The 27,070-nt window shown below is 39.9% G+C and overlaps 1 protein-coding gene across 1 annotated transcript; it reads left to right on the plus strand.

The window, feature by feature from the left end:
- Positions 1-5,183: 5,183 nt before the first annotated feature.
- Positions 5,184-18,251, plus strand: MAT2B (methionine adenosyltransferase 2 non-catalytic beta subunit). Its single transcript, XM_080353557.1, has 7 exons — positions 5,184-5,317; positions 9,158-9,352; positions 10,214-10,328; positions 10,616-10,768; positions 13,416-13,609; positions 14,576-14,689; positions 15,743-18,251. The coding sequence occupies exons 1-7, from the start codon at positions 5,255-5,257 to the stop codon at positions 15,911-15,913; spliced, it is 1,005 nt and encodes a 334-aa protein (XP_080209683.1). The 5' UTR covers positions 5,184-5,254; the 3' UTR covers positions 15,914-18,251.
- Positions 18,252-27,070: the final 8,819 nt, after the last annotated feature.

Consider the following 27,070-nt stretch of genomic DNA (forward strand, 5'->3'; position numbering starts at 1 on the left):
CCAATTAGGAGTACTAGAGAAATGGTGTAAAATGATATATTGTTAGAAAACTATGGTTGCAGTGATACTGAGAAGCCATAGGTGACTGTTCCAGACTCCTGGTAACATCACTGCGCTCTTGAACTGAGAACTGTTCACTGTCCCACTCTTTTTTTGCATCTTGAAACTTCTTAGTTTGTTTTCAGAGCAGCTTCAGTCCAGAAAAGGTGAATAAGCACTGGAGAATGAGGATGACAAATGAAATCTGATTTAATGAAAGATGTTTTTTTGCATCTATCTCATGTTTGCAATTTTATGTTAAATTACTTTTGCCATTTATGTCTGGTTTAATACCACTGGCAGGAATGCTGCCAAGACCCGTCTTCTGTGGTCTACATAATAAAGAATGAATGTAGAAAATTGCACTGTACAGTTAGTTTTGGTATTAATAGGCTCTATATCCAGGACATGCTCATTGAAATCCAGGGGCTAGATATTTTTGCAACTGTTGATCTTCAGGAGAGGATTTTCAGGTCAGACTCAAATTGACTGCATTTTCCTGCAGGTTGGCATACTGTGGCTAAGATCAGTGTCTTAACAGAAATGTCTATTTTACAAATGCTTTGCTCACTGGACTCTTAAATTGTTGTAATATTTTTGTAGGCAGCTGTTTTAATTGATCAATGCTACATGAGGGGGAATAACAACAGAACTTGTTTTAATTGGATTGGAGGAATCCACTGTACATGCTCCAATTGTACAGAATTCAATTTTGGCAAGGTGGAAAGAACCCGTTTAACTGCATCTAAAATTAAGAGCTTTTTTTAATCCCAATAAATATTTTAAGTGAAATAATTTGTCTATTTCCTTCACAAACCAGAGATACAGCCCAGAATCTAATGACATTGTGTAATTGACTTAGTGTTCTTTTCTCTGGTCATAAATCTTCATAACAAAGTCCAGTGTCATTCTTGCCTCTAAGCCTACGTATTCTCTAGTCTTCAAGAAGAAATAATTTTAAGCTGAACTGTATATTATGTACAACCTATAATTTCCTTATCTTATAATTTCCTGTAAAATTATCTTTATGTAAGTAAATATTGGAATTTAAGTGAAAGGAAGAACTGTCTTGTTATTGTGTCCACTAATACCCTGTGTATGTGCTGCAGAGAGACAGTACACAAAGATTAGTATGTTGGATATATTGCCATTTGTACTGATATTACAAGCTTACAGAGAACTGATAATATGCATTTTTTGGTATCTCCTAAGCATTAAGTCTAAGGAAATAAACTGCTATGTCTTGTCTGTTAATGCCATCTTTGCGTATTTGCTGGATTACTTGAACTTGTGAAGTTGGAGGATGAGGATTAACTTCAGGTGTTCAAACTGAGAAATGGTCAGTGTTCATTTAGCAGTTGGCCTGGAGTGTAGAGAGGCATATTTTAATCAGGAAGTTGCTGAAATAATTTCACACTGGAGTTCTCCTTGTGGAGAAAATGATGAAACTTTTGTCTAAAATATTTAAATGGGGTAAAAGAAAATTGTGCATTAGTCAGACTCATTTGATGAGAGCATGGGTTTGATCCTAGTGTTACCCAGCCTGTATATCCACCAGTCAGTGGATGTGAAGTGAGCAGGTGGTTGAACCAGAGTCCATCTAGTGAGCAGCAGGGACAGAGCCATGGGCTGGTTGGTGGAGGGGAAACCTACACACAACCCAAACCAACAAAACAAGTACCACTCCACAGCTATTACACTGGAGACTTTATCATAAGATGGGGTTATTTTTTCATGCAGCATTGCTGAAAGTTGTTCATTTTCTCTGATGTTCTACTCCTAGGGTGATTTTTAAAGGCAAAATCACTATTCATAAGTCAGAATGTCAACATTGGATGAGAAGCCTTCAGAAAAATGGAAGTTTAATGTGTTTTATAAGAAGTAAATGATCCTTTTATTTCAAGAGATTAAGGCAAGTGAATGTTAACAGAAAGTTCCCTAGAACTCAAACATGGAAATAGGGACACTGAGTTAAGGTATATTTTTAACTGAACCTCACTTTTGGTGTTCTACATGTCCCACATCAAATAAGCAAGTTTGTGGAAGGATGAAAGTACACTAAGTGAAGCAAATATTGCAGGTATTACATGACTGTGCTTTTATGATGGCTACATAACTTTGGGGTTTTTTTTGTATAGCCTTAATTCTTAAAGCTTGCTAGCTTCATTGACAGTTTTGCTTAGATGTCATTTTAAATCCTTTTTAGAGACTTATCAGGAGTGTATATTGACAAAAAGAATAGAGAAACTCTCACAAATAACTATGCAAGCCTTATGACAGTGATTTTTGTTTTAACTTTATAAGTAATGCAGAGCAGATTGAGGAGAGAAGAGTGGAAGGGGAAACTTTGTGTCAACTTCTATGCAATAGGTATTAAAAACTGGAACATTGACACTGGTAGCTTAGTGGACTTGAGTATTCACTGCAGGAATCAATTACTTCTGTGTTGTGGAACTATCTTTTTTTTTTGTTGAAAAAGTATATAATTTAACAAGAAATTATTTTTCTGATCATCCACCTTGCTGTACTGTAGTAAGTTCGGGGTTGTACTTAATGTAGATGTGAAAGGCAGAGCTGCTGGAATCCTCAACCTGGCTGACCTAGTTATAGCCCTCCTCCTGTTTCCATGGAAGGAAAGCTGCTGAAGACTCGGTGCCAGTGCTTTGGATAGATTTTAGACACACAATGGCTGTGCTTGTTCATGCCAGCTGTTATGAAGTAAAAATTTAAGTTAATACTGAGCTGCTTAAATGGTACCACTGTGAAAAAAGGGATATTTAACAGGATTCAGAGCCACGTGTGATACAGAGCTTGGATTAGCATTTTGGTTTGAAAGGTCAACCAAGCTGCTGCTGCTTCCAGTCCATGTGCTCTCTGCAGGCAAAAGGACAAATGCAGAGCTGGAGTGCAGTAACTTCCTAGGCTGATAATTCCTTCCACAGTTTGAGGCAATGCCTGAAATGCTGGTGGCAAAGGAGCAGGTAAGGCTCTGGATATTTGCATTAATGGATTGCTGCTGCACTTTGATTACAGAATCTGGGGAAAAGCAAACAGAAGGAGACACTTTAGCCTCTGTGAATTGCAGTCTGTGGTGTTAATTTAATGAGTATTGCATTTACTCACCCACTTATGCATTATGCTTAAATGGCTGTGATATGGACTGCAATAAAATTTTTGTTTATTCCATGAAATCATAGTGTTTCATAAAGTGAACATAATAATAGATTTAAAATGTAAGCTAGAATGGTACTGAATTCAATGTAGATATTTAAGGGAAGAAATAGACTATATTCTGTTATGAAAATAAAATGTTACACAGAATTTTTGAAACTAATACTGGTGACAAAAACGTGCAGATATTTCACAGGGCAATTTATGGTTCCTACTTACAACTCCAGTGCTAATGCTTTCCTGATTTGCCTCTTGCTGTCAGTCTGGAAGGCAAACTTCTAGTTCATTGTTCCTGCTGAGGTGTTTTGTGAGCTGTGTCAGCCTGTTGGGATGCAGAGGTGTGACATGAGCAGTGTTCAGTGGTTACCTCAGTGCTGCTCAGCAGTTCAATATGTATTTGTAGATTTTTCTTAATTTCAAGTTATGAATTACTGATCTTTTTAATAGAATTCCAAGATTAATGAGAGAGAATTAAATGTGCATACCTTATTAAAAGGAAAAATAAGGTGTCTGTACTCCAAGAAGGCAGAAACTGGCTAAAGTGGTTTATGTGTACTTTGACCTATAAATGTCAGTTATTTGTCTTAAAGGTCATTTATAATATGACCCCATTCAATTCTTAGTAGATTTTTCTGATTTCTCTTTAACTGTGTGTTAACTCCTGCAGTTATCAGCTGGTTTTCTCCCTTAATTCAATAGTGTTTTAATGAAGCTGACATAAATTCACCAGGTGAAGACCTAAGTGTGAACATACCTGAACTGAGTCTTGGCTACTTGTTCTTATGTCTCTTTAACTTTAGTCCTATTCTTAAAATGATGTTATGCACACAGCCTCTGCCTTGTGAGGATAAACAGCTCTGTATCCAGATTCGTGTTACTTCAAGGACTTACATTTAAATAATAAACTTGGTTATCTTGTAAGCATAAAGTTCTGTATATAGCATTAGTACTATAAGCACCTTTACAGTGGGGGTTAGCAGTTGATTTTATATAAAGGTGTGGATAAAGGCAATTCGAAAAATATGCATTATTTCCCTACATTTTAGAAGGCAAGTGAAATAATTTCTATTGAAGGTGTGCCAGAGCTGTACTAATAATGTCTCTCAAGAGCGAAAGTGTAGTAGTGTAAGCATGGACTTTCACTTTAAAGGGCAGGACCTGGTCCTTCCTTTCATACCAATGCAGGATCGCAGTTCCAATCTGCAAGCCTGGTCATGTGAGAACGCTGAAAGGCGCTTGAGGGCGCAGAGTACCTACCCTTACTCTCGAGAGCAGCACAACCATGTTCAAATGCAGCGATGTGGCAGGAACCAGCCCTGGAGGCTGGGATGTTTGGCTGCGCTGGGGCTTGTGCTGCAGGAAGGGGCAGGAGCTGCCCCTCCAGCTCTCCAACACTCCGGAGATGCCCTAAGGCTTCGGGCTAAGGGTGACTCGTTCCCCTCTCACCCCTGAGGAAAAGAAACTAGTAAGAAGTATCTGTTCTTTCTAAAAGGAAGCCCTGTTGCAACTGTAATTTCGAATTATTTTTTGAGGACGGGGGTGCTGGGAAGGCTGTTCCATAGGTCACCTGTTTCATATAAAAGGCTCTTACACCGAGGGTTGGTTTCAGGCCGGTGGCCCCAGCCTGCTCTGGGGGATGACAAACTTTCCACAGCCGCCCTGGCTTCCCCCGGGGCGAGGCCGGTCCGTCCCAGCCGCCCCCAGCCCTGGGCCTCGGCATCAGCGGCGCAGTCCCCGCGGGGCTGCGGCCCCGGCCCGGGGTGGACCCGCTCCCGGCGCGCAGACCCCGCAGGCCGCGCTGCCCCGCCCAGGCCGGCCCGGGAACGCCGCGGCCGCCACCGCCGCTTTAAGGCGCCGCTCGGGCCCCGCCCACTGTAGCGCTCCTCAGCCAATGGGCGCGCGGCAGCGGGAGGCGCCTGCGCCGGCTGTGTCCCCGCGGCCCAATGAGCGTGCGTGGCGAGCGGTCGGTCCGCCCTCCCGCAGCCGGTGCGCCCTGCGGCGAGGAGGCACAGGCTACGGCCCCGGCGGCCCCCGCGCCGCCGCCATGGTGGGCCGGGAGAAGGAGCTCAAGATTCGCTTCGTGCCGGGGCGTTGCGAGCTGGTGGAGGTGGGTGGCGCCCTAGGAGCCCGCGTCGAGGCCGTTTTGGCCCGGTGCGCAACAGTGGCGGGTGGGGGCTTTCCGCCGCGGCTCGGCCGCCCGGCCCTCGCACAGCCCGGGCAGGGCCGCCGCTGCGGGCGGGGCTGGGCCGGGCCGGGCCGGGCGGGGAGCGCTGGGGCGGCGCGGGAGGCGCAGTGCGGCGGGGCCGGTTCCGCACCCGCGGGCGGGGTCGGGAGTGCGGCGGCCTCGGCCCCGCTGTGTCTGTCAGTTCCCGCTGTGTCAGTTCCCGCTGTGTCCGTTCCCGCTGTGTCAGTTCCCGCCGCGCCCGCACGGGCGTCACTCGCGAGCTCGAGAAACCTGAGGAGTTTTCTCTCTTCTTACGTTATCTTTATGTTAGTTGCCGTTGTTTTTTATTTTGTAAGAAGAAGTTGGGTTTGTTAACCTCACTTAATTGTTAAACCGCTTAATCCTAGCGGCCTTATGGCATAGGGAAGATGTATTTGTAAGGGGAGCGCCGTGCGGTGATTGTACATCGACTTGTTTTCTCCGGTCGCGTTCTGCGCTCGTACCGCCGAGCAGGTGCCGTTTGAGGAGCGACGTACACCCGGGGGGACTTTCTGCCACCGTTCACTTCTGTTCGCCCGCCGGGCCGGGATTTCGGGGCCTGTGGGCTTTAGTTTTGCCTCTTGTTTCTGTAGGTGGCGTCAAAGCTGAATAGAGGCCGCTTTTGGAGTGACTGCCCTGTCCAGACGTTTTTGTCATTTTATGTCTCAAATCTGTGTTATCCCAGCAGCTTCTGGTTTTAGTGGGTGTTTCTTAAAGTTCATATTTTCGAGTTCATCATGATTTTGTCAAGCTCAGTTTCTATAAAGCTTAAAAACCCTTGTGCCTTCACGTTTTACTGTTTTCATAAATTACACTCTTATTTTGTGTTTTGGTAGTGTCTGCAAAGTAATCTTCTCATAAATGCCATTTTTTAGTCATACGGTGTGGTTTGTATATTTCTGTGTGAATGTGACTGCCGAGTGCAATGCTTTTTATAACATAAATTTTTAGTGAGCGTTGAATATCAGATTAAAAAAAAGACATTGGATGCTTTATTGTAAAGCTCAAAATTGTGCAGTTAGGTGGCCTTCAAAATGAATTGCTAGGAGAACTTTTTGAATAACGGATAACTGAAAATGGTTGCTGCTTAGTTGAGAAATGTGTAAAAGATTTGTTAGCAGGTGGGCTAACCTGAACAAGAACCTGTATTTAAGCCTATAAAACTTGCAGGCAAAAGAATGACATATTAATTGTATGATGTTGTTTGTTCTTTACATAGAGTACCTACTAAATTACTGCAAATTCTAAATGTACTTTTTAGCTCATCAGGATAAGTTAAGAGCAGTCTTGTCTTTTAGTTGCATTATGTTATTAATATTCCAGCCATATTTAAGAAAAAAATATGTACAATGACAGAAGTTAAAAAGGAGATGCTCTGCCATATGTGGCTTCAGTTAAGTACTGATTCATCTAGATAGTAGTTACAGATTTTTGTCGTCTTGTCTTCTAGAGGACCACAATTAATTTATTGCTAGGCAAAGGCAGTAACAGGACTGAAGTTTTTAGCTCTGCTCGCTGTTAAGGACAGTGTGGTTGCTGCCCTGAAGTAAATGGTGCTGTTCATCCAGAGTGACTTGTGTGCCTGTGGGTGGCTGAGAGGCAGCAGCAGCAGCTTCCGCAGCCTGGGAGAGCATCAGCAACCGGCAGAGGTGGGAACAGGAAACCCCTGAGGTCCTTGACAGAACCTCCCAGGCTCTGCTGTCTGCAGTTACCACGTCTGAGACAGCAATACTCTTGCAGCTGGCTGCATTTGGCACAGGAGCAAGGGAGCGTGTAGGCAAAGAGTTAATCTGGGCAGGTTTTGTATTACGAGGATATTTAACTTCAAGCAAGGTGAAGCATGGTGAAAGTGGTAGTTGCTTTGTGTTGAATTTAGGGGAAACATCTATTGCTTCTCTCGGTTTCTCAGAGACAAGTTACTGAAAGCAGTTTGTCTTGCAGACAAGAGCAACAGGTCGCAAGCTATACTTAACTGGGTGAAAGCTGTGATCATTCAGTTCAAGCTGTGCTACTGACGCAGTGTCCTCTTTGTGGTGTGTAAAATAAACAAACTTGGATGAATGATGGTTAAAAATGACAGATTTTACAAATTACATGTTTGTATGTTGGGCACTTTCTACTTGTTCAAGATAGTCTGACATTTTTAGAAAAGTTTTCAACTCTCTTTTCTTCAAGAAGTCTTTGACCTTTATTAGCAGTTCTCCTCTGGCTATAGAAGTGCTAATTATCTGTTCTATGATGCTCTATTCACGTTTTGCTAAGATAAAAAGTGTATAAAAAACACAGAAAACAGTACTTGTATGTTCTCGCTTATGCTTTTCAGACAAGCATGGGCAGGCTTAAAAAATTGTAAATAAACTTGTGTTATGAGGTCAAATTGACTGCAAAGATAAAGGTAACTTTTTTAAAACATGACTTGCTGTAGTTTGTCGTTTTCAGGAAACTGTCTAGACATAAGTTGTTATTTTTCATCCAGTACTGATGGGAACAAGTCATCCTTTGCCTGAAGATTTGGAGTTGAGGAAAACACATGCAGTGTGCTGGGAGCTTTAAGCAGTTGTTTTGGGAAAGGCTGTTTCTGTAACGCACCTCTGCGTATACCTTAATAGAACAAAAGCTTTTTAACTTACAGGGTAAAACACAGGTGGTTATTTGAAAGTGATTTCTGTTGCTTCCTGTGCCTCGATCAAAAAGTAACCGTCTGTCACAATGTTGAAAACGTAAGAACGCTTCCAAGTGACGGGGCTCATTGATTTGCACAGTAGAGAGCATTTACAAAATCAAAATCAATTGTCACAAAGGGTACTTGTGGACAGAGTGTCAGGAAATCCAAGATTTATGGATTCTACACACCTGCAGCTCTGTATGGGCATGTGAGCACATGCTTTTATTTTTCTTTTTAATGGGCTTTTTTTCCATGATAAGTGCAAAACAAAAGCAGGAAAGGAAAATAAAGAACACATAAACAGACATGAATCTTAGGTTTGCTGTCTTGAAAACTTGATGGTCTAGTGAGCAGTGGAGAAGAACAAACTTTGTGTGCATTGATGTACACAGCTGTCTCCAGTACTGAAGTGTGTGGTAGCTGAAGTAAAGCTTTAGTGTGTTGTGTAGATTGAGTTAAAGTTACCAAATCACTTTCAGATGCATTCTGTAAAACCGGGAAGAGAGAGCTGTGTCTTGGTTTTACTCATTATTAGACACTTGGGTTGAATAATGATGAATTACTGGTCTATTAAATGATAAAATTGAAGTCTTCAGTTGCTACAGTTGTTGTGGGCAGCCCCATAGCGAGCTGTGTGGTGCTGCTGCAGCCTCTAGCAGGCACAGTCTGTGCACATTTATTTGTTGTGGGCGGTGCACTCTAGATGTTAAATAGTTGGGGTCCATTTTCAAAAGAAGTTTTTTCCATCATTTCAAATTGCACAAAGTTAGCAGATTTTGAGTGAACTTAAAATTCTGTCTTTGTTAGTGGTTGGTTTTCCCCTCTTGTTGTGGAAGTAATTGACTTTCCCATGTACGTTTTTGTTTACCTTATCCTCAAAAATATGTTTAAATGCTTGGCTAGGTACAGTATTGGTGCTTCTAGTTGTTTGTGTTCCATGAGATGTCCCAAAGCACTCATGTGACAAGGAAAGCTATTTAATACAGTAGCACTGATTGCAGCCTTGTGTACTTTTTAAGAAAAAAAACCAGCAATAAATAATAGTAGACACACAGCTTTTCCTGTTCTCATTTCTCTAGGAAGATGTTGATATTCCCAGTAGGCGAGTTTTGGTTACCGGTGCCACCGGACTTCTTGGCAGAGCTGTTTTCAAAGAATTCAATGAAAATAATTGGAATGCAGTTGGCTGTGGATACAGGAGAGCTCAGCCCAGATTTGAACAGATTAATCTTCTGGACTCTATCGCAGTTCATGACATTATCCATGATTTTCAGGTAAGTTTCTGGAGTATGAAGTAGATGGATCGGGTACTTTATACGTCTGGTAATCAGTTGGTAGTACTGTTCTGATGCGGAGTTCCTGTAGCTTTGGAGAGGCTAATGCTCTGGCAGAGCTCAACAGTGGATGGCTGCCTTCTCTGCACATCTGGAGCGTGGGTTTGCTCTGTAGATACAGTAGTTCTGAACTTTGCTGTCATCACCATAGGCAGATTGCAAGTAACCGGTGTACATGTAAATAGTTAAAAAAATAGCTGTGAGTTACTGACATAGTAATATGAGGCAGTTCTTTTCAAGCTGAGGAATACTTGAATCCAACAGCAGTAACTGTACATTTAGTGTGCAGTAAGTTCACTCTTTTTCCAATCTAATTTGCAAGAGGAATAAATAAAACCTGAAATACGTTATACAGGATGCCATTCTATTAGATGACTTTAAGTATCTTATTAGTCTGCCTATGTCAAATAAGCCATGTGTAAATGGTTTATCTAAAAATAGTTTGGTGGATGTTTTTTTAAGTGCCATTATGTGTGTGAGATAAATATTATTATTGCATTTTATAGTACTACACTGAATTAAAAGGAAAAAAAACTTGCTGTAAAAGCAAAGCTACTGAAGATCGTAACTGCAAAATTAATCATCAGGTTTTTTGTATCTTGAAGCAACATGGTTCTATTCTACTTCTTAAGGAAAACCTGCTCCTCGGAATGTCACGATTGAAAATACGGCTACTGCCTTTATTGCTTCTCACAACTTAGTGAAACGCCTCTTTGCTTGGGGGAGTTAATTGCTGGAGTTCGGGTGCAACTGCAATCTCTTGATAATGTTTGTTGTTTAAAATTAGTATTTAATTTCCAGCCTCATGTTATAGTGCATTGTGCTGCTGAGAGAAGGCCAGATGTTGTAGAAAGTCATCCAGATGCTGCTTCTCAGCTCAATGTGGCTGCTTCAGGGAACTTGGCGAAAGAGGCAGGTAAGGAGACCACCTCGTGGATTTGATTTCTTGTTAAAATATTGCATTTATTTATCCAGGGACATAAATACAACTAAGTTACTGTAAGTGCTGAATGTAATTTCTGCCATCAGTATGCCATTGCTCCATTTTTTATAAGAATAGCGTGTGTGTCTACATGAAGGCTCAGTGAACAGACCAAGCAGCGGGAAGGAATGAGGCTAGAAGATGAAGTCCTTTAAAGGTTGATTGAGATTTCAAACAAGGCATGAATTAAAATAGACTATGTATAAACATTTTCTTCCTAGCTGGAGTTGGAGCGTTTCTGATCTACATTAGTACAGACTATGTATTTGATGGAACAAGCCCTCCTTATAAAGAGTCCGATGTACCAAATCCCCTGAATTTATATGGTAAAACCAAACTGGAAGGTGAAAAAGCAGTCCTGGAAAATAATGAAGGTAAGAATACACTTGCACATTTTGAATAGAGGCTTTCTGTTTTTACTTTGTTGTGTATTAGCTTAATAGGCTCATAAGTCAGTGGTAAAGTTGCAAAAACATGGAAAAGAGATTTAGAAAAGAATGTGATTAGGAATCAGTCTCCTTGCTCTTAAACAATTTCTATTGCTCATCAGTTGGTTAAAGCTTTATTTCTTACTTGTTCTGATCTTCATTGTGTTACTCGTCTCTACTGACAGACATCCACAAGCCTTTGTCTACTGTGAATCAACTATTCCTAAGGAAAGATAAAAATTACATCATCATATGTTTGTAATGGCACAAGCTCTACCACACTTAATCTCTAGCTGTTGTTATTTAGGGGGGTGTATTGCAATTCTTCTAAAGGTATGTTTACTTCAAGGGAAAATCAGACTTGAGATTCAGTAATTATGCAGATAAAATCAATGTAAGTGTTTATTGTCACTCTTGTGGTTTTCTTGCTGGTCTCCTGTTTTGCTCTCATTACATAAGCCTTCAAACCATCCATTTTATTTTTACCCACTTATCTTACCACACACATCAGATTCCTGCTTGTAACACTTCCTAAAGGGTTAGTAACATATTTCTGGTGTTAAGCAACTAATTTTTAAAATTTATTATTTAAATATTTTCTTAATGAAAATTGATATTCAAAACATACAAACATAATTTTAAAAAATTGTACTTAAGAAGGGAAAAAGTTTGGGACTGAACATATTCCCTTCCATTTAAAACTTATTTCTTGTATAAAAGAGAGGCTTGCTTGTTCCTAGTTGGTGTGCAGTCAGCTTCCATTCGCAGATTCTAAGTAGAGAAGCACTGTGATTCAGCTCTGCTTAACCAGAGAATTGAGCCATTGATAAAATAATTTGATAGTCTTTTCAATAAGTAAATATATACTATATTTGAAAATGGTAGGCTTTTTAATATAGATTTGTCATTACTACTAAGAAATATACTTCTAAAAATACTTTGATAGGATAAATCTTATTTAAGTAAAAACCAATTTAAATAGAGAATTATTCACGCCGCCTCTTAATTCATCATCTCTGAATTTGACTGTGATGCTGTTTGCTCCCTCTTCGAGATTGCTACTGAAGATAGGGCTGCAGCACACTCAAGTACGTGTGGGTATCTTGCTAGATCCTTCCTCCAGCTCAGCGCTTCACTGGGGTTTCATAACCTTTTTGAGCGTGATCTGTCAGGCAGCCGTGGGCTGCAGCAGTGCCATTATTAGCAGAGCGAATTGGGAGATGGTGCTGAGTAAGATGCTTGAAAATGTCAATTTTATTGTTTCATACAGATATCAATATTTTACACATATTAATCTTCCAACTGCTAATTTGCTAATACTGTATGGGTGGAATTCAGGCTGTCAGATGTCTGTAGTTGCGTGAAGAACTTCCATATCCATTTCTGTTGCATAATGCAACAATCTCCACTAATAATTTGGGGGTTTCTGTGTATTTTTAGAAAATGTATTTTACTTTTGGTTAAGAGGGGATACAAGTTCTATCTAGTACTCATGCTTATAAAAATCAAGTTTCAGTAGGTCCTCAGAAGCGTTGGGCTGAAGCTAATGCGCTCCAGGGCTCAGCTCCTGAGAACACCAGGAGGGCAGTGTTTCCCTCAACTGCTGAGTACTTCTGAAGATATTAAATAAGAGACATGTCACCCTGTGTTTTAAGAGAGGAAGAACAAATTTGCTGAGTGACAAAATAACTGTTTTTAGAACAGCAGGAAATCAGCATCATGTTGGAGGGTTTTTTGTATTTGTTTTTCTTGTGTTAAGGACTTATTCCAGTTCACTTTTCTGTGAGAATAATCTGTGTATTAGCTTTTTCTTTTGGTCTTTCTAATAGCATTTTCCTACAAATCTTGAAGAATTGCAATGATTTGGTGACTTACGCTTGTAATTTCAGGACTGATTTTATTTTTTTCTTGAAGCAAAAATATCTGTATTACTTTTAATTTTCATAGCCTTCGCTTTTCCCTGAAAAAGGCCTTTTGAGTCTTCGTACTGAGACAGACTAGTGTGATGTGCACTTCTTCACTGGTCTCATATCACTGTCTTGAAGTCTGATACTCTTCACTACTGTATTGGGTGAAGCTATTCCTTATTTGTCAAGCTTTCTATTAATTCCAAGGTTCATGTCTGGTTTTCTGGTCAATAATGTCCTCCATTATGCATTCGGGCAAAAAAAATCCTGTAATTGATGCCTGAATATGGTGATTGGTGGGAATTTTTGTTGGTGCTCTTACCCAGGGGGGATGTGGAGTGCTGAAGTAGCCACATACTTACAGTTGGTTTTAAAATGTTGTCATTTTTTGTTCTAACCAAAACAGGCCTTCTTTTTTCTCTTGCAGCATTCATGAAAGCTTGCTAACTTTCTGGAAATCAGTGGCATAAATGGCAATAAGTTTATATGAACTTAGTGTTTGTAAAAGGTTTTAGTTGATATAAATGAAAATGATATTCTGAGAGCAAACGCATTAATTGTATTTTCTTTGGGTTTTGTTAATGCTTAATATCACCAACATATTTCTTAACACTTTTCATGTTATGCTACAGCATTCATACCTATTCATAACAATGTTAGTACTTTAAAAATACCCTTTCTTTCAGGTGCTGCAGTACTTAGGATTCCCATCCTGTATGGAGAGGTAGAGAGACTGGAGGAAAGTGCTGTGACTGTCATGTTTGACAAAGTTCAGTTCAGTAATAAATCTGCCAACATGGACCACTGGCAACAAAGATTTCCTACTAACGTGAAGGATGTGGCAGCTGTTTGCAGACAACTAGCGGAGAAGAGAATGCTGGTAAGAATTTAAGCTATCAAGCCTTTTCAGACTAAAACCAGCTGGAGATCTTGGCTTCGCTTCTGAACAACTGAGAACTGCATATAACCTGCATTATTCTTTGCATTTCTGGAACACTATGAGAGAGGAAAGAACTAGTATAATACTACAGTATCGTTATGTGTGTATGTGGATATTCTGATGTTGGAAACGTAAGTGATTGAACTGATGGGACAGATGACCTGAAAATTGTCATGTGTCTTCTAGTGTTCAGGAGAGAAGTGCAAACAGCTAACTTATTCTAATACGCCTTTTACAAATTGCCATTTGGGGTTAAAAACAACAAACAAACGTGGTGGTTGAATGTAATTCTCAAAGATGCCTTTGCATATTGTATTAAGAACACTTGAAAACAAGCCACTCCATTCAAAGATTTGAGTGTGTTTATTCTCAGCAGCATCTTCAGATTAGAACCTTTGCAAGGTAACAAACCCAACCAGCCACCTTTATTTTTCATACATATAACTTGGAAAAAAATGGACCATGCACATACAATGGATGTGGTGCAATCAGTTTGTTTGACAGGACTTCCACATAGTTTGCAGTTTGACGTTCAGAATGTGGATGCTGAATTTTGCGTTTTGGAGTGATTTGTACAGAAGAGCCGCGTTCCTTCTTCCCAGCTACTTGCCTTGGTTGAGTATTTGGTTGGTTGACTTGCTCCTTTCCCTTCTGTTAATTCTACAGACTCTAAGGTGTTTGAAAAGTCAGGTCAGGTATATGTAACACCAGTTTTCAGTCTCAGTCCCTAGTCAGGTTCTCTCAAAATGCACAAGACATTTCTAGAACATCAGTGAGGTGCTGTAACATTCCTTTCACAATAGGATCTTGCTGCAAGGTTATTCTGTACAATTTTTGCTTGGGAATGAGTCTGACAGCTTGCTAGCTGCTTTTTTTTTTCACCTATGCTTTCTGTTTCTTTTGTAGGATCCATCAGTAAAAGGAACATTTCACTGGTCTGGCAATGAACAGATGACTAAGTATGAAATGGCATGTGCAATTGCCGATGCTTTCAACCTCCCCAGCAGCCACTTGAGACCAGTAAGTGATGTGTTGTTTGACCCGTAGAAAGATGGTTGTACTTTAAGTAGTAGGTCTCACACTAGCTATAGAAATAAGCTTCCTCTTCAGGACGATCTGTGTATGTCTGGCACAGCAGATGTATTGCCAAGGACACTGTCTGGTACCTAACTGGGAAAAACAACAGCTGCTTTGACTTGCTGAAAGATGAAAATTCCCCGGTCAGTCGGCAACCAGTTTTGCAGTCTGTAGCGTAACAGTATTTCTGCAGAACGATTACCCTTAGTCACAAGTAAATCCATATTTTTTGTTGTATTTTTGTCCTTGAAAAAGCCTACGGATTGACAAAACATTAACTTGAAGGTAGGAATCTGTAAGAACTTTTCAATGTCCAAATTTATTTCTGAAAACATTCACTTAAGTTCAAATAATTTTTGCTTTGCTTAAAACACCCATTCTGCAGGTTTTTTTGACACTTCAGAGACTGCTCTTAAAAGACATACTTGCAATGTTGTGAGACTGTCATGTATAAGATTTTATTTATATCCAAAATAAATTCCAAGGATTTTGGAACTGGAATGTGGCTTGGAAGATGGAGAAAAAAAGGAATGGAGAACACTAAGTTAGTCTGAATTTTTTCTGCCCAAATGTACTTCTCTTCAAGTATATTGATCAGGACATGGTTCCGTCAACATTTTAGAGCATTTTTTACCTTGTGATTGTAGTCACAGGGTGAAAATAGGAATAAAACATGGAAAAGCATAAATGGTGAGCAGCAACTGAGTGAGAAGAACTCAAATTTAGACATGTCATGTCGCTCTACCTGATATCTCTGACGTTGAAATGAAGTTAACCATAAAACAAGCAAACAAAGAATCCTCTCTGCAACCAAACAAAAAACTAGCACACACAAAAAATATGCAACACACAACATAGCTGGAGGGGAGGAGAGGAATGCACCTGTATAGAAAGCTATGAAGGGAAACTTCTAAATGAGCATATATAAGAATAAATGTTTTTCTGTCATTTCTGATTACTCGTTGGTGTGTTGGGTTTTTTCTGTTTATTTTCTAGATTACTGATTGTCCCGTTGTGGGTGCTCTTCGTCCAAGGAATGCTCAGCTAGACTGCTCCAGGTTGGAGATGCTGGGGATAGGTCAGAGAACACCATTTCGAGCTGGGATCAAGGAATCGCTTTGGCCTTTCCTTGTTGACAAGAGATGGAGGCAGACAGTCTTCCATTAGTTTGTAACTTTTTTAGTAAAAGTATGGTATGTGGCACTTTTTTAAAAGAAAAAAATAGTTTTGTATGAGTGTTCTTAAATTGTGACATTTATGAGTTTTCATTTAATCAGGTAAACATATGGTCTTGCACTAGTGAAACTGTTAGCCTAAAAAAAGTTCAGTGTCAAAAACTGAGCCTATTTGATGTCATGGATCTTTCTTTCCATTCATACCAATCTAACTTAACATCTGTTCCTGGCAGATTATGGTTCTCAGTAATCAGTACCATTTGATGCTAAGAATGACTCCGTTCACTTGTAGACTCACTCTTGGCTGAATTCTGTTGTTGATGCTTAAGGTCTGTGCCATTGTTGTATATACCATTTCTCTTCATTAAAAGACATATTCAGTTACTTTATTACCAAAAATCTGAGTTTGTTTGTGTTTGACTTCTGAAGATGGTGTTCTTATGAAGTTCAACTGAATTAGGTATTGCTAAATGTTTGTTTTGCTTGAGCTCTGATCAAAATGTTTTTTAAAAAAGTGAAACTTTATTTTTGCAATTATCAAGTGTACTTTTTATGCTTGAAATATCTTCAGAATGTTCTGTAACTTGAATGCTTGCAGCTTCATATTTGTACAGTAAGTTGTATTCGTTTGTTTTATTGGTGACATTCAAAAGCTAGAAAGGGGTTGGGAGGGTGGGAACAAATAGTTTTGCCCTGGGTTATTTTTTTGGGTGGGGAGATTGGAGTTGAAGATTGTTTGCTTTTTGTATAAAAGCATGAAATGTCTTCATCTATCTCTTTTTTGGGGCAGTATTTGGGATTGTGGAAATTAGTGGGAGGGAGATGTTTGTTAGTCAATACACGTGAGGTTGGAGAGGAAAGGTATTTTAAGAATTTGTAGCACTGCGGCTTCTTTTGCACAGACTGTCAGATCTTGCACTGATGTAGCTTGTCCTGGAACAGCAAAGCACGTGTGTTGAAGGTTTATACCATAATAATGGAAGCACAATAGTCCAATATAAGCAAATCTTTAATCTGCTTAACTCTAGTCCTGAAAGTTGGACTTGGTAGCCCGATAAAGTGGATGATGTACAGGTTAGCTTCCTGTTCAAGCTATAGAATCAAATATTCTGAGATTGCCAGCAGATTACTAGTAAAACTAGAAAAAGATGCATTTGGATGATAATTTATTTTTCTGAGGTTGAAATGAAGATGGGGGTGGGAGAGAGATGTTTAATTTATCACAAAAAGAAAAGTGGGCTGGGACACAGAGCAACTGAAGATCTTCTAAAGGTCAGCTTTACATTGAGTTCTTTAATTTCCAACTGGCAAATGCTAAGACTTGATAATCCAAATCTGTTTTTAGTCTGAAGTCCTGATATACACATGGTAACCAATCTCCAAAATGACAATAAATATCTATTGCCAGCATGAGAAACAGTTGTTGATTCTTTCTTTGTCATCAGGGTTTGTTTATCTGAATCATAAATATTTGCAATTCTTGAAATTTGTGTGCCCTTTCAGAGATGGGTTTTGGTGTTGTTTCTTTTATCATCCTTAATTCAAGGAACTATTTCCAGAGTTAAGTTAGATTGGCTTAGATTAGTGTTTTGCTGTCCCTGTGCTGCTGCCTTGGGATGTGATAAATGTGCACACACACAAAAAGGTACAGAAGGTTTTGAAAGTAGAGCCTGAAACATTCTGGGCCTCAGTGCTTGATGAGGGAGATTCTGAGTGCATCTCCTCCACTTGCAGGCAGCTCAGTTTTTATTAAATTTGACATCATGTTTTTTCAAAAATCACAGTAAATTTAAAACTCATATGAAAAACTTGAGATGGGACTAAAAGCTGCAAGAAGCAAAAAACTGAGGAACACTGAGGTGTGGACAGTAGACTTGCTATTGCGTTTGGTTTGGTTTTGTTTTCCTTGGCATACATAATCAGAAATCTACAGTATTTGATTAAAGTCAAGTAGCTAAGTAATTCTTTAAGTGGTTCTCTTTATTTCGTTTCCATTTTAAAAACATGGCAAAGTACTTTACTACTTGGAAAGCAATTCTGGACTTACTGATGATTTTTGTTAAACTGTTCTCATGTTGCTTGTTCTGCTAGATCCACAAAAAAATGTGGATGTTGCAATACCAATTGGGGCACTATCCAATTATTTTTTTTTTTTTTTATTTTAATGAAAGTGCCCTTGTTTGGTTTTTTTTAACCCCAAGATGATGCAAGATTGTCTCTTCCCCCTACAGGAGAGTGCTCTAACTATCCATTCCATTCATAAGTTAATTGGCGCTGCATCCATCATTGTCAATGGAGCAGTTTGACCAAGAAGGAAAAAGGACGACTTGTTTCCCAAATGTAAAGCACCTAATAGGGATGAATTGGGCATTTTACTGGGAGGAGAGAATTGCAATTTTGAATTTCTCTCATGCTGAGCAAGTAAGTGACTCCCAGTCTTAGCCCTTTTAACATTGAAATGCCAAATAAAAGTGTCATTTGCCCCTCCACCTGCCCTGGTTTGTACAGCAGCCAGTGGTCTCTCAAGACCACTGCAACTGCTGCAGGCAACATGGCCAGGCAAATAACTGTTCACTTATCTTGCAGGGCTGATGGATACTCTTGAAACTGAAAACAAATGGCAGTTAATCAGTTGGGTTTTTTTTTTTTGAGCACTGAAAACTGAAATATAGGAGAGAACTATCCAAATTTCTAAGTGCTTTTGATTCTTAAATGGGGTGGTTCAACTTTGCCCACTTGTGAATTGGATTAACCTTTACATTTCATCCTAGGTACACAGAACTTTCCAGGCTAAAAGAAAAAATACGTGGGCAATTTTTTTTTCCCTAAGTTATTATACATTTGATGAGTTGCTTTTACGTTTTGTAAAATTTACAGTTCAAACAGGAAGGGGTGTTTGGAGAACTCTTGCTTCCAAAGCAGCATTCCAGATGTTTCTTTATAAGATGTTGGCAATATGTACGTATTGCACCTTGTATATGTTGTTACCTAGGCCAATACTTAATTTTTCCACTTCAAAACACTATATAGGGACACTATATTCAGTTGAAAAAGAAGGTTCTGGAACTAGTTGCACTGAAGTGTTGTAACTCTGAAGTTTCAAAGTATGACTGGAAGATACAAAGATGACAAGAGAGTTATCAAAAAATGTGATTGCATGCTTGAATAGTTGGATGACCCAAGATGCATAAAAATCAGACGTTAAGGCAATATGAGTTTTCCCACCTCCTACTGCATCCCTTGCACAAAAAATTGTTTAGATATATTTAAAGGCTATGTTCAATGAAAACTATATTCCCAGCTCGACTGCAGTCCAAGGTTTACTTACTAGTGCTTTTAAAAAATGTCTTGGGTCCAGCTTTGACAATTCAAAAATTATTTTGAAGTGGAAGGAAAACCAACCTAAAAGGTTTTGAAGTAAGTCACACTGACTATAACTGGATTAAATGAGCAGCTCCTTTCATGCATTAACTTGTACAGCATGGCTCAAAAGTATAACCTAGATTGAAGCTTCACTTTGTTAATCCTCTTAACCAGGAGTTTGGGGGTAATTCTGCCTAAATTCTGGGAAAGTGATCATGAACATCAAGCTGTCATAATTCAATGGATGACATCCCAAGCTGAGATATGAAATTCTTTTGTATAAATGTGTGTTAAGATATGGATTCTGTTCAGATAAATACAGACCCTATTTCAGCATGCTAATGATAAAATTTAGCAGTCTATATTTAGCACTGTATTTTCCGTCTTGCTCCATATGTAGTCTTTGAAAAATAAACACCAAACTCCATCCGACTATCATTTTTTTAATTGTATTACCGTAATCTGAAGGCTGTGAGACATTCCAAAGGCAAGTATGTTCTTAAATGTCATGTCTGTTCAGTACATAGTTTTCCTGACAAAAAAAAAAAATGTTCGTGTTGCTTAAAAGGTGAAAATCATAGCTTGTAAAAATTACAAAATCAGTAACAGTCTGTCATCTTTGACTTAAATGTCTAAACCAAAAGGCGAAACAACAGTTCCTCTTACCTTTTCCGTACCAAGTCAAGGATGAGCAATCATTATATCAAGGGTCCCAGCAGCAAATGAAAATTTTGTAGTTATATCTGTCATTTCTGTGAAGAAAATACTACAGTCAGTTTTAACTTCCGAAAGGGGACCTGTGTCCTCAGCATCCCCCCATCCCCCCAAAGCATAGCTGAAGTTGCCCTGGAGAATGTAGTCTGCAAGATGCTTTATTTACTAGACAGACACCCCTCATGACGTTTCCCTCCTTTGCCTGTAGATACCTAAGAGCACTGTTGATATTGCAAGACAGTGGAACTAGTACCGGAATTGTCCAATCACTTTGAAGCTATGTTGCTGTTGAAAGAACTGGTCTTGTCTTCCCCGGCTTTGTCTTTCGGGCTCCGCGGCTCTGTATGTATTTGTGTTGGTCAACAAGAGCCTGGGAACTGTTCGGGGTCAAAATGTTTGTGAGCGCATGAGACACGATCTTTGTATGCAGAGGAGAGAATGGATGCTTTTTTCAGATGCAGTGCCGATTTCTGCCAGCTTAGTGATTGTGAAAGTACGGCAATACAGAGTCAGTCCTGCTTGAATCCTCATTCTAGGGCTATTTGATCTTTACATTCATGTATTCTTTGCTCTCTGTCAGCTAAAAGTCACTGGTTTTAAAATCTCATTTTCTGTTCAGACTGCAAATATGCACTTCACTTTTTATCTTCCAAGCCTTCTAAACCCAAAGAACTGATTTTCATTAATATGGTTTCTTATATCATCTAGTCTCTTCTGATTTATTTCTACATAAATATCAGATAAAGACCATCCAGATTTGTCCCTAAACAAAATGAAAGTAAAACTAAATTAGCAAAATCCCTGAGCAAAGAAGCAACAGCATTCTGATATCCAGATCACCCCACAAGGCTACAGTTGTTCTGCAGTCTGCTCATAATTAATAGACTGATTTGTCAAGTTACAACTGGCTTCAGCTGCAACTACATCAGTAGCTTCCCCTCTCATACACATTACAGGCTTTTGAGAAGATGCATTTAAAAGGCTGTTGTGAAACATGGGGACAATTGAAGCGGTGGTGTTGGGGATTTTCCTGAGTTTATTTTACAATGAGAAGGATACCACTCAGAACATCTCAAATTCTGTGAAATACGGTGAGCAGACTATAGATTCCAGTCATCTTGTTGTCCAGGCTTTTTTTTATTTTGCTTCAGTATTTGTGTAATGTGTTAGTTCAATTCTTAATACAGATACACAGAAAAACTTCAATAAAAAAATAATTCCTATTAATGAAGTTCTTCTGTGTGCTCAAGCTCTTAAAAATGGCTCAAATAATTCACTCAACCCTGCCTGGCACCACCCACCTGTAACACAACCACACGGACAAGCGTATGTCTGAAGTCATTGCATTCAAATCTTTTCTCTACATAGTTGAGTATGATTATCTGAATTAGGAGAGTTGGCTGAAGCCAATTTTTCAGTGATTAATATCACAAGAAATAACTAAGTCTGTTTAGAAGGATTCCTCCCCTGTTCCCAGTATGTGCTTTGGGAGACCTGCACATCCATTCAGGAGGCCGAGGAAGTACTCAGTGCATGGAAAGCATGGCGGCAACAGGCGAACTCTTGCTCCAAACCGCCCAATGTACCTTCAGGAGGTACCTGCAAGAGCTCCATGGTGACGTGTGCCTGTGTGGCATCTGTGAGAGCAGGCAGGATGCAGCAGATGCAGTTAGTGGGGTATGAGGGCAGAGGTGGAGGATCACAAGGGTGCTGCTGTGCGCAGGCTGGTCACAGGGCTGAAAGGTGCAGGGCCATGAGGATTGAGGTGTTCTCTGTGTATGTTGGGGGCAGGAACCCAAGTTTCAAAACAGTGTTTCGTTTTGGTTTAGAATTTTTCTCTCTGATTATTGGCTCCAATAACATGCCAAAATGGACAATCCAAATTTAAATCTAATTTACTTCCTAAATAAAAATAGAGGACACACTAGTGAACTGTGACAGACCTGTGCATACCCGTCAGATAACTTAATTTCAAATCATATCAGTGATTTCTGACCTAATTTATGTGAGGCTGATTTACACTAACTTACTAATGACACAAATTATGCAAGTTTTTCAACCATTCCTTTCCCACATGCTCAATAATTAAATCAAAACTGGATATTCTTTTTAAGTGGCACATCTTTCTTTAAGCTGTTGGTTTAATGTGTTACTTTACAACCAGTCACATATAAAAATGCTCGAGAATCTAGAGATTACATTGTAACAGGAGCTTAGATAAACTGTATAATAAGATAGAAATATACAGCCTCCTACAATATACACTATTTTGGTGAGATTTTGGAGTTCAGAGATAAATTGAATGGTAAGCTTAGCACTGTCCTGAGGGACCTGGAGTTGTAGCTTTGAGCTCAGGGGACCTGTGGCTTTGCAGTGTTGTTTATTTACTTTGTAACTCTAATTTGCCTGAATTAGTATTTAATTAAACCTTAGAGAAATGAGACTTCTGTCTGAAATGGCTTCTTTATAACCTGAGAAGGGCTCCTGAGGAGGATTGGCTGTTTTGTGACACTAGCGTCCAAAATAATGACTGTCGTGTAATGTTATAGGGCATTTGCCAGCATGAAAAATTGTCCTTAATAGTTACAGAGAAAGCAAGAGTGTGTAGACAGCAGGGATTAGGAATTTCCTTAAGAAAACTGTTACAGAAAATATTTCTGTCTGTGCTTCATGTTCCACTGATTTCAGTAGCGTTCCTTACCATGCTTACATTTAAACACAGGCATAAAACTTCAAAGCATCGATGCCTGGGAGCACCTTGATGAGAGGTAAGGATATAGATTATCCCCTTATGTGTATTTTTAAGCTCCGATAGTACCCTGTTGGGGCTACTGCAATTCATAACAGCATCAAAGAGTGGAGCAGTTAAGTTCCAAATCTTTTTATTGCAGTCTAGGAACTGGTGGTTATGGCAGTGAGTGCCATCACAGGGGGAGGGACCTGATCATATCACCAAAGCCACTGCTTCTACTCAGCCCCAGTGACAATTCTGTACTAGTAAGAATATGTGCAGATAAGGCTCACACTGCATTTAATGGGCTTGTTTTGTTCATAAAAGGCAAAGGAGGAGCTAAATATCTTGTATATTTTACTTCAAAGAAATCTGGGAAAACTCACAAACTACTTAGTAGTAGAGAAGAGAAATTAGGGAAGCATTTTATAGGAGAATGTCCTCTTATACCAAAGCACAGGCCTCTACCATTTGAGCTAAGGGAACAGCTTACATGGTTCACAGTTGTGGTAAAAGGCTCTTGGTCTTTCAGGGTGGCCCACTGCCAGAAGATAGAAAAGACAATTGGCGTGTTTGTCCACGAAAAGCCTCTCTGAACCTTCAAGGGTGATGTATTTTGAATGCCTGGTTATACATAAAAACATCTTCTGATGTCCTGCTATCTTCTGCCTCCCTCCACTGGTATTCCAGCACATAAATCACTTTAGACATCAGTAGGGACTATTAAAATGCCTGGAGTTTCTAGTCCTAATTTTATATATTAATATATATGTATTATTTTCTGTTACCACAAGATGCACAGCTTCTTGTGCTTGTTGCTGTTGCCTGTGTGGGAAGTTTCCAAAACAGCCATGTTCTTTACAATTTCAAATACCAGGTTATGTTCTTCCCTGTTGATTCAACCAGTCTATTTTCAACTCAACAAGCAAATAGTCTAATTTTCAGAATTACTGATCATCATCTAATAGTGAGTAGCTTGCCAGTTATGAGTCATTAGAATATAGGAAAATCAGGACAATAGTTTTGGAAAGTCCTGAACGATGGCTGGGAAAATAAAGTATGGGAATAAAAAACTTCAGTGGAGCAAAGGGAAAAGAATCAATAAAAAAGAAGCTTGGATTTGTATTGCAGTCTTAGTCACTTAGTTCTGTAGGCTCAGGAGATATAAAGAGGTAGGACAAATATCCCATGTAAGTTTAACCAGTTCAACAATTGAAGTTTATATTAGCTCAACCCTGGAGAACTCATCTCTGAGGCAAACACCAGCCCTCAGACAAATATAGGAAGGACAATGCCAACCGCACCATTTCTACTGTGAAGGAAATGGTCTCCTTCTCTGTAACAGCTGGAAGAAACAAACGAGTTGAATCTACGAGCTGGGGGAGGCAATGGAGTGTGTGTTCAGCAAGGTTGCAGATGACATCAAATTGTAGGGAGCAGCTGGTATGCAGAAGGGCAAGGCTGCCAGTCAGATGGGTCTAAACAGGCTGCAGGAGTGGACAACTGAGACCTTAGGAAATTCAACAAGGACAAATGCCAAATGCTGTACCTGGGAAGGAAGAACGTTTTGCAGTTGAACCAGGCTGAGGTGCAGCTCTGCAGGAAAGGCTCTGGGGTTCTGGCAGACGGGGAGCTGTTGAAGAGCTGTGGAACAAGAGACAATGGACATAAACTGAAACATGAGTGGTTCAGACTGGACATAAAGAAAGCCTTTCACACCATGAAGACAGTCGGGCACTGGAACAAGTTGCCCAGAGATGCTGAGCAGTCTCTGTTCTTGGAGATTTTCAAGACTAGATGGAATAAAGCCACCTGTCCTTACCACAGAGCTGACCCTTCTTAGTGCAGGAGGTCAGGTTAGAGAACTCCTGTGGTCCCTTCTGACCTGGATTATCATACAATCCTATGAGAGAAAAACGTTAAGTGAATTAAGAACATGTAGAAATAAGTCAAACATTTTTTTATATTTATAAGCAGCAAATAGGCAGGGGGAAAATCCAGTAAGAAATTATGAAGATGAATGATGCTGGCACTGTCAGTAGTCTAAACGAATTTATTTGGCCCATTATTCATGAGAAAGACTGAAGAAGGTCAAATTCTGGAAACTGGAGTGAGATGTTAAAAGGTTTTATGGTTATGCTGGAGCAGACAGGCAATTAGAAGTATTAAAGGCTGACAAGGCACAAGGTCAAGATGAATTATATATTTCAGTATTCTAGCAGGAGCGGGAAGAGAAATATTTTGAGCAGCACATGCTTTGCAACAGTGGAGCTTCAAAAGATGGTGTAGGTCTGAAGAACTGAAAATGAACAAACGTGCCTTAGGCATGTAAAGTAAACTTTGCCGAAGTTCAGTTTTCACAGGAAGACAGTAGGAAGACTTGAGTTTGTGAAAAGAACTGTCCAAATGAAAGCAAAACATTTTCCTCTGCATGAAGTTCTGTATATTTTCTCAAAATAATTAATATAAATTGCAAATCAACAATCTTGGAATGGTTTTAGTGTTCTGTGCAAGAACAGGCAATAAAAGAGGAACCAAGTCTTGTACATGACTGTTTCAAGTCTTTAGTGGGTAGTTAGCTCCAGTATAAATGCAACTGTGTACACTGATGGTAGTGATACGCAAAGGAAACAGATACTAACAACAAAAAAAAGCATAAAGAGACACAGTGAAAGTATAAGATAACCAGTATCCATAAACAAAGTCCTCTATCTGAAAACAAGTTAAATAACATTAGTGTAAATGAAGATATACTTAACTGAATAACTAAACTATTAACAAGTGTAATATTCATCTTATGTCTTCATGCAAATGAAATGTAAATAACAATACCATAAGAGCAAACATCTGTCTCACAGACATATTTCATCATACTGAGATGTTAGCAATGTTCAATATGTTATCCAATTTTATTTTACAAAGGCATTTCAGGGCTGTTTGGGAGCCAGGCACGGAGTAGAACACACAAATACACATCATACACACTAAGTCCCTAAGCATTCTGCAGCAGGCAGTGCTTGTCTCTAATTTACACATAGCCTGCATACATCATAACGGTACTGTTCATTTTAACCTGGCTTTTAAAAGCACAGAATATGATGAATCCAGCCAATGTGAACTGGATGCAAAATACTTATTTGAAACTTTACTTGCACTTTTGACATCCCCTCTCTACATTATCTACTCATTGTATTTAAGTGGGGAGCTTTGCACAACGTCCTCCTCCCTCCTGCTGAGAACTGTTCTAGTTTATTCTATGGAGAGAAAATTACAGGCAGCTTCTTCAGCTTCTAGAAACCTGATTCATCAAACTGTGACCATGGGGTCATTCCCAGTAAGTGCCTGCATACTCCACATATCTAGAGGCTTCACTTATGAAAGTCAATGTTAAACTAACACAGAGGAAGGGAAGAGAGTGAGGTAGAAACAAGAAGTCCAGACAAAGGAGGGGAAATCTGGAAGGACAGAGCAAGGACTCTTACTTCTTCCTCTCTCTGGGGCAACACGTGTGGAGTTGGATGGAAGGTCAGCAAACTCTTCTGCTTGATTTTGCAGAGGACTTCCAGTAGGGAAAGGAGAGATATAATGCAGAAGGCAAAGAGCAGGTCAAGAACTACTAGGTACAATATAGGAAACAGCACAAATACTCAACAGATATGAAAAATGCAAGGGAATGTATTTAATAGTGGAGTGATAGGCTCAGAGACACAGATTTGGATCATCAGACTACACTGCAGGCAGATGCCAGGGCCCTGAAGTGCCACCGGTGCTGCAGCCCCTTTTCCCTGGTGCTGGCTGGGTTTGGCTGCAGTGTGGGGCCAGCCCTGACACAGGGCAGAATGCTCTGGGGTCCAGTGGCCAGAGAGGCTCTGCAGAGAGCTCTGGGGAAGCCTCCCCGGTTCTCTGCCCCAGGGCTGCCTGCAACTCCTCCAGCACCCCCTCCCCAGCCAGGTGTGGAGATGCCATGGCCAGCAGGTCAGGAGCTGCTCAACTGCCCCCTGGGCGGCCCCTCCGGCTGCCCCCTGGCCAGGGAACTACTGAGAAAGGCTCTGTCAACCTGGCTTTTCCAAATTGTCAGGCCTGTATGAAAGGAAAAGCCTCTAGGCTGGGTGGGAGTAGATACACATTGTTTAGAAAGTTTTCCTTCTTGAGCCTTAGTGGTGGCCATTTTTACTTTCTCTTCACAAAAAGTGTGCATTTTACTGATAATTTATTAAAGGACAAAGTACAGCATTAGGCACCAGTGAGCATCTAATAGAAGCAGAATGACTAGAAGAAGATTGAGAACACTGCAGGCTTGTAAATCTGATCTCAGTGGCAGAAAATACATGGAGAGCAATT

The sequence above is a fragment of the Nesoenas mayeri genome (assembly GCF_963082525.1).
Source record: "Nesoenas mayeri genome assembly, chromosome: 14".
NCBI classification, from domain to species: Eukaryota; Metazoa; Chordata; class Aves; order Columbiformes; family Columbidae; genus Nesoenas; species Nesoenas mayeri.